Source organism: Raphanus sativus, chromosome 2, assembly GCF_000801105.2.
Source record: "Raphanus sativus cultivar WK10039 chromosome 2, ASM80110v3, whole genome shotgun sequence".
Lineage (NCBI taxonomy): Eukaryota > Viridiplantae > Streptophyta > Magnoliopsida > Brassicales > Brassicaceae > Raphanus > Raphanus sativus.
In genome coordinates this window covers 7,095,939-7,104,628 of record NC_079512.1, presented here as the reverse complement: position 1 = coordinate 7,104,628, position 8,690 = coordinate 7,095,939, and the positions used below count along the sequence as shown (strand labels likewise).

At 38.7% G+C, this 8,690-nt stretch overlaps 1 protein-coding gene across 1 annotated transcript; it reads left to right on the top strand.

Annotated features, from left to right (window-relative positions):
• The first annotated feature begins 5,070 nt into the window (after positions 1-5,070).
• On the top strand, positions 5,071-6,920 carry LOC108818281 (probable pectate lyase 5). Its single transcript, XM_018591205.2, has 4 exons — positions 5,071-5,246; positions 5,337-6,077; positions 6,173-6,311; positions 6,404-6,920. Exons 1-4 carry the CDS (start codon positions 5,131-5,133, stop codon positions 6,623-6,625), a joined length of 1,218 nt encoding a protein of 405 aa, XP_018446707.1. The 5' UTR covers positions 5,071-5,130; the 3' UTR covers positions 6,626-6,920.
• Positions 6,921-8,690: the final 1,770 nt, after the last annotated feature.

Below are 8,690 nucleotides of genomic sequence, written 5' to 3'. Positions count from 1 at the left end.
ACAACTTTTACAGAATAATATTTGTTATTTTTATAAATTGAGAAATCTTATACATATATTAAATTAACAACATAAAATTTAGTAAAAACAACCCGCAACGTAGCGCAGGCATTAATCTAGTAGTGTTAATTTTGTAAGGCAGCAATAATTGGTGGGGAAATGGGCGGGGTCCATGAATCCATTGTCCTAACTCCTTAATCATTCAACAAAGAAATTTTGGAAAACATAATTCGAGATAATTAAATAGACCGACAAATGTAAACGCATATGATTTTTTATTTGCAAGCTATGTAATGTTTAAATGTTTCCAAATTTTCTAAATCTAACCAGAGATGGTGCGAAAGTAAAAAGAAACGAAAGTAGGAGAGACGTGATGAGAAACTAAGTGTGGAAAGAACGTAATGGCCGCCTTCATTCAAATGGACATCGACCCCCAAGTTCGATAATAAAAGAGATCAGACTTCAGCTTAGAGCAAAGCTTCTGGGATTGGACAGAGAGCTGCAGTCCCTTGCGTTCTTCTGGCCCTAGGAACTCAGCTCATTCCCAGCAACTCACTTCTACTTATCTTTCTACTTGGTTCGCAAGATTTCAACTCCAGCCTGCTTTACTCGGTTCGTCTACTATTGCGGTTCAAGGCTAGCTTCAATTGAGTTTCTTTTATTAAGTTAATATTATTAGCTCTGCACCTCCTATTTAGCCTTCGTTTAATCCCATAAGTGCGTTTGTATTGGTACCTCTTTTAAGAAAAAGAATAAATAAAGTAATATTTAAAAAAAAAACTAAGTAAACATCTGTTACCAGATAAATATACACGTAGCAAAGAAGAAAACAAAGAAGTTGTGACAAAATGTATATACGTTGCAATGGTTTGCAAAGTTCGTTGAACTATAAATAGACTGTAGATGTTTTAAAGGTGTTGCAAAAGAGAAGTTAATTTATCGTAAGACGTTACGTTGTACATCTGATGAAGTTATGTATTCCTTCATGTGTCATTTAACCCCATATATAACTATATAGCGAATGTTTGTCATAAAGTTATTATCTTTAAATTAGTGAATCACATAATAGGATGTCTAAAACTAAAACACGTAAAACTATTGTCCTTTAATTATAACAAAATAAAAGATTACCTGCAATTTGCCACACAAGCCTAGTTAAATGGTAAGGCGGGTTTGGAGAATTGCTATATACCCGAGTTCGAAATCTACCATCTCATATTTACCGGATTGTAGTCAGCCGATATGAATATCTAATTTTCATTAATTGTGAGCAATTGGGTATTTCTAACACCGGTGGTTACCTCATGTTTTGAAAAAAGAGAAAAATATTACCTACAATTAATATGTTTAAAATCTATAAATTATTGTGCCTTAAATTTTTTTTTCGTGAGCTTTAATCCAAGATAAACCATACAAAAATCAACAGAAACTAAGATCATTACACTAAACAATTAAAATATATCGTATATAATAAGAAATTTTAGTTTTACAAGTTAATCGTGACAGACTTGTTGATCAAAAAAAATTGTGACAAACCATTTTTTGAGCAAACAACTACTAGATTCCATTCAAATAAAAGAGTATCACTCCCTAATGGGAGGGTTGTTCAAACAGAAGAGTGCCGACTTAGCCACTGTGTCGGCCTCCACATTTTCCAACCGAGGAACATACATAAAAGACAATGATTCAAACAAACGAAAAAGATGATAGATATCGGATATAATTCCATACAACGCCGGCCTGGACTCCTTAGCTTTCAACAGTGAGATGATGACTTGGGAATCAGACATGATGGTAAGGTTTTGAATGTTCGACGATACAGCCAACAAGACTGCAGAACGTACCGCAAGGGCTTCAGCTGTTAAGGCTGAGTTTACAAAACGACGGGAGAGGTTGATGGTTGGCAACGATGCAGAGCCAGGTCCTTTGAAGATGCCTCCCACACCACAATCTCCTGTTTCCTGCGACCAAGCTGCATCGACATTGCAGATTAGACCTGAGACATTTTGAGTTGAGCTGTTCCGGCGGGGAGGTCGCGTTGACTCGTTCAGCAGGCAGCCATCTTTGAGTTGAGCTTCTTGCCACTCCTTGGCATCTTTGATGGACTTGAGAACTACCTCTGAAGCTGAAAAGGACCTGTCATCAAAAATAAGCTTATTATGAGCTTTCCATAAATTCCAAAGTATCCATGGCCAAAGGGGAATATGAATCCCAACAGGTGGTAAGTTTATGCTCTTATTTCCAAGAGAGAGTAACAAAGCTAGAGATGGAAGAGAAGCATCGGGCCTCTCTGTTAAGGGCGCTAGGTCCCACACAGAGTTCGCAAAGGGACATAGTAGGAAAGTGTGGAGGTCATCCTCTATGCCTCCGCAACGCTTACAGCAGAAAGGAGGGAGACCACGGCGCTCAAGGTTTGCACTGACCGGGATGGCCTTGCTAACGACTCGCCACAAGAAGTCCTTTAGCTTGGGGCTAGTCTTAACATTCCATAAGTGTTTTACCCAGTCGAAGTTAGGATCTGGTGATATTCTCTCCTGCTCCCAAGTAACTGCCACTCTGTATCCTGACCTTGTGGAGTAGACACCTGATTTCTCGAACAGCCAAACTAAAGTATCCTCCACGGAGGTAGTACTCGTGATAATGCTCAGTATCTTCTCCTCATAATGTGGTAGGTAAGACCGGATCTTCATGACATCCCATGTATTCGAGATTGGGCAAAGCAAGTCGCTTACTCTTAAAACAGAGGCCGCTTCAGAACAGGGTCCTATGGGAGCAACTGGTGCCTCAAAAGAAAGCCATGGGTCCGTCCACAACTTGATCTTCTCCCCGTCTCCAACTGCCCATCCAAGTCCCTTTCGTAGGATTTCCCTACCTTCTAAAATGCTTCTCCAACCATGTGACGCCGAAGCTGATACCGAACATTCCATAAAGGAGGAGTCCTTTGCATATTTACCCAAGAGTACCTGAGCCAGGAGGGAGGAAGGTTCTTTGATCAAACGCCAGCCTATTTTTGCCAAGAGAGCGTCGTTGAAGCTTTGTAGATCCCGGAAACCTAAGCCTCCCGCGAATTTCGGTTTGGTGAGAGTCGACCAAGCAACCCAGCACATCTTCCTCTTTTCCGGGTTTGCATCCCACCAAAAACGAGTATGCAAGGACTGTATCTGTTTACAGAGTGATGCTGGTAGCTTGAAACATGACATTGAATAGCACGGCATGGCCGCGAGAACAGCCTTGAGCAAGACTTGTTTCCCAGCTCCCGACAGAAAGCGAGTGGTCCAACTCTGAATTCTTTGACGGATACGATTTAAGATAGCAGCAAATATATCCCGCTTCTTCCTTCCAAACAACTCCGGGAGTCCCAGGTACTTTCCAATGCCTCCTTCCGCATCAATTCCCAAGGTAGCTTTCACTCGTAACTTTACTTCTGGAGGAGTTTTGGCAGAGAACGTGACTGCTGACTTCCCTAAATTGATGCATTGTCCAGAAATGTCTGCATACTTGTTCAAAATATTCTTCAGAGTGTTCACACAAGAGGGGTTTGAGCGACAAAAGAACATGGTATCATCAGCGAACAAAAGGTGGTTCACAGCCGGACTTCCCCGAGATACTTTCACGCCCTGTAGCGCTCCCGACAGCTGTGCCTGATTACACATAGCTGAAAGTACTTCGGTGCATAAGATGAAAAGATAGAGAGACAGTGGATCTCCTTGCCGTATGCCACGGGATGGTGCCACGGAACCCTAGGGAGTTCTGCCAATGAGAAAAGAGTATGAGACTGAGGTTACACAAGCCATAACCCACTCGATCCACTTACTGTCAAAGCCTAGTCTCGTCAATACCGCTCGGAGGAACTCCCATTCAATCCGATCATAAGCTTTACTCATATTCGTCTTGACCACCATGGAACATCGTTTCTTTGCTTCCGAGGTCCGTAAGTAGTGGAGAGTTTCATGTGTAATGAGAACATTATACGTGATGGATCGGCCGGATACAAAGGCAGATTGCGGTTTGGAGATTAGTTCTGGTAGAAAGCCCTTCAATCTTCTCGTGAGGATCTTTGCGAGAAAATAGACTACGTGCTATGTAAAAGTAACATGTTGGTATTATTAAGAAGAACATGTATATATACTTTTCAATTGAAGATCTGGCCGCAAGAGAGGATGATTTAAATTTATCAGTATCTGATTTTTATTTTTTTATCAACACTTTTTTAGTTATTTTTTCATCAACACTTTTGTTTTATTAAAAGTCATTTTATTGCGCAACAAAATAATTAGAGGACAACAAAAGGGTAATCTTTTTTAACTAAAGCATCCGTAGTTAATTCTTTCTGGCCGAAAAAAAAAAAGCATCCGCAGTTAGTACTAGCTAGTTAAAGATAATCAGGCGTTAATACGTAGGCAACTACGTACTCATGCTATCGTCCAAAGTGTTTATATTCATTCTTTCAAGTAGTTTCAAAAAAAAAAAAAAAAAAAATCATTCTTTCAAGTAATGACTTGAAAACAAAACGACCTTTTGATTGCGCGGAACCCACTTCATCTTCAACAATTGTAATTTTATTTTGAAAATAGATTCCATCACATCGCCAAAAAATCTCATCTTATTAAGAATTGCACCACCTTTGTTCGTCAAAAAATATTCTTAAAATGTGCATTTGGTAGAGGAGAGTAGGATCCTTGATATATTAGCATTCCTTACGATATACTTCCAAAAGAATTGACGTGTGTAGAGATATAAGATCAAAATATCAGAGATAAATAATTGAACTTGGAATATCAATAATTATCTTATAGTCCATTTTCTTATGTACAATGTGGCTTTTGATAAGTTTGATACTGATTACAGAGAAATAGTTACTAGAGATTTTGGCAAGCTATATACTAATTGTAAAAAGAACCTAGTGTTCATTTCCTCCTATCATATTTAATCAATAGGTATTTTAATCTCCTTTAGTATATAGTATAAATTAATGAATCTGAAAAGAGTGGGCCCTTCGAATAAAATTAAAAACTCAGAAATTAAGGGGAAGAGATTTTCCTATATAAGGACCCAAAGCCTCACCAAACAAAAACATTCAAATCACATAAACATTAATAAATAAAATCCTCTTGAGAGACAATAAAGAGAATGACACTTCTTCACTTGTCTCTCTCCCTATTCTCATGTCTCCTCCTTGTAGCTCCGACCTTCATCGACTCCGCTCATGTTTCCGACCCTGAACTCGTAGTTCAAGAAGTAAACCAGTGAGTAATCTTTTCATACTTCTTCTGGGATTTGACAGTTTGTACTATTGAACACCAGCATTGTAACATTGTTGTGTTATATATTTTCAGGAAGATTAATGCGTCTAGGAGAAATCTTGGTGTCCTCTCATGTGGGACAGGAAACCCTATCGATGATTGTTGGAGATGCGACAGGAAATGGGAGAAGAACCGACAACGACTAGCTGATTGTGCCATTGGATTTGGCAAACACGCAATAGGCGGCCGTGACGGCAAAATCTACGTGGTGACCGATCCGAGCGACAAAGACGCGGTTAACCCTAAACCGGGAACCCTAAGACACGCAGTGATCCAAGACGAGCCGCTATGGATCATCTTCGCACGTGACATGGTCATAAAGCTGAAAGAAGAGCTGCTCATGAACTCGTTCAAGACCATAGACGGTCGCGGAGCTAACGTCCACATCGCCGGAGGCGCGTGCATCACTGTCCAATACGTGACCAACATCATCATCCACGGCATCAACATCCATGACTGCAAGAAGAGAGGGAATGCTTACGTCAGAGATTCTCCGTCGCATTACGGGTGGAGGACGGCATCTGACGGTGACGCCGTCTCGATTTTTGGTGGGTCCCACGTGTGGGTTGACCACTGCTCGTTGTCTAACTGCGCGGACGGTCTGGTCGACGCTATTCATGGATCTACGGCTATTACCATATCTAATAACTACTTGACGCACCATAACAAGGTGATGCTTTTGGGACACAGTGATTCGTACACGAGAGACAAGAACATGCAAGTCACCATTGCGTTTAATCATTTCGGTGAAGGGCTTGTTCAGAGAATGCCCAGGTAAATAAAGTTACCTCTTGTAGAGTTTTGCTAAATATGTCATTTGAATTATTATATTATTTTTGTAATGCCCTTTAACTTTGAGATTTTTACAGATGTAGGCATGGATATTTTCATGTGGTAAATAACGATTATACGCATTGGCAAATGTATGCAATTGGTGGGAGTGCAGCTCCAACTATTAACAGTCAAGGCAATAGGTTTCTTGCTCCCAATGACCATGTCTTCAAAGAGGTAAACTAAGAGCTAATATTATAATATATATATTTCTATTTTAGTCATATATGTATGAGAGTATTGAACTAGACGTATGTGATTTGAAAAAGGTGACTAAATACGAAGATGCACCACAAAGCAAATGGAAGAAGTGGAACTGGAGATCCGAAGGTGACTTGTTCCTAAATGGTGCGTTTTTTACGCCTGCTGGTGGAAGAGCCTCTTCGAGCTACGCCAAAGCTTCAAGTTTGTCGGCTAGACCATCCTCGTTGGTGGCTTCTGTCACGGGCAATGCTGGTGCTCTCTACTGTAAGAAAGGATCTCGATGTTAATCCCACCAATCTACTTAAATTATATTCCATCTAATTAAACAAGGAAAAAGATGTGTACTGGTGCTCCTATGTCAATTTTTAATTTACCCTTTAGTTTTATTATGGGGAGGGTTAAAGTTGTGAGTTGGATTTGATATGTATACTAATGTATTGTATGGATTCCCTTTGGACCAATGTGTTTCTTGTAAACTTTTTCGGAGTAGGGACCCGTGTCTGTTGTGATGGGGATGTGTACAAGTGCTGCAAGATTGTTGATTACATATAATAAAAATGAAATCAACAGCTTAATTATCAACCTCCGTGTGTTCACATAATTACATGTAAACTAGCACCGTCTTTTGTCGCATTATATTTGTTTGGATTTTAATGGTCGAGGTAACAAAGACACTAATATAAACTACAGATGGTCTGTAAATTGACGATTTATAACAATGATCAATGTATATTGTTGCATAGTCTTAGCAAAGAAAAGAGAGAGAGTATATTGTTGCATATTGTAGATGAAATGCAAAATTATTATGCCTACTATAGAATATATTCTTATGGTTATCTCGGTTTGAGTGTAACATGGGCGTATCCAACTTTTGGGATGACATTAAATTTGTCTGCAAGATGTGCAATAAGTGAGAGAGGTCAGTGTGGTTTTGTGAATCTGACAAAACTAAAAAAAAAGACAGAATTTCCACCAATTGGTTCAGATCTGGATCTTGCCCTTGCTATTGTCTTCCCGAGACGAGGAGAAATTAAATTTGGCGTTGGACAATTATTGCAATCAAAGGAGAAGGGACCAAAAAATCAAATGAAGAGGTGCAGTTTTTCAACGTGACATAGGATGTACAATAAATCATGTTACGAATGTAATAGAAAGATTAAACTAGATGACCTGGAAGTCATTAAGTTATTAAGTTATACTCGCGTTGAGAAATTATTATTTTTTCTCCAAATAAAAGTTAAGTTACATAATCTTAAGATTACTTAGTAGAATATCTTAGCAGTCCTATGTTTAAATTGTGTTCGAAAAATCTATTTTCTAAAAAGAGTTATACTACATATTAGTATAAACTTTATCATAGAGATATAAACTTTATCATAGAGATGTATATTGGATTCAGAACCGTTTAATCATTAAAAATGTAATAATAAAGTTCAAAAGTGACCTCACGGATTTCAATTTTAATTTTGAGTGAGAATCAATACTTCTCCTTGTGGGATTGAACTTTGTCGGTGGATAGTTATTTCTGTTTTTGTTAATTTGAGACTGTAGACTATATTCGAATAAAAACACTAATTGTGATACCATGTGATAGTTTAGCCTTTTTCGAATTTAGAATGGGACACAACTTTCATGTTCATCGTAACTTGTTCCTACGTAAAAGAAGAAAAAAAATAACAGAAATAGTCATGTTTCACTTCACGCTCATCGCAACTCATTCATGTTTAAGAGTATACGATCCGAATTATCAAAATTGGTTTTAACCAAACAAACAGAGAAAGCTAAATGAACACTCATGAACATTGTCGGCAGAAGACAAAAGACACAGAACGTTATTTGTCTTTCAAACCAGTAAAATTTCGAGACGACCCACCAAGGTTACTAATAAAAATCGTTGCAAACCAATGATTTTGTTGGGATTCGAGACTACGTCAGAGACTACCTCAGAGACTACGTCAGCGAATACTTCAGGAACTTCGTCAGTCAAGATTTGGTGATGGAAATCAAACAAGATCACATAACTTAAACCAAGACAAGGATGTCATATTAGAAAAATGAAATATCACTTTATTGAAGGTGATAGGTTCCTGGAAATATTATTTCTCATGGAGTTATGGAAGTTGCAAGTATTTTGGAATATTTCCTAATAGGTTTATGGAAAGGGGCGAATGCCTTAATCCAACTAGGTTAATGTAATAAACTCCTACTATATAAGAGGAGCTCGTGTGCTCTTCTCTCTAACCTTGGCATGGTCCGAAAAGTCCAGACGTGACCAAGCAAGCTGGCTTGTGGCTTGTGTGAGAGAGAGAGAGAGGTGCTATGTCTTTGTACTTGAGATTATAGTGAATTGCC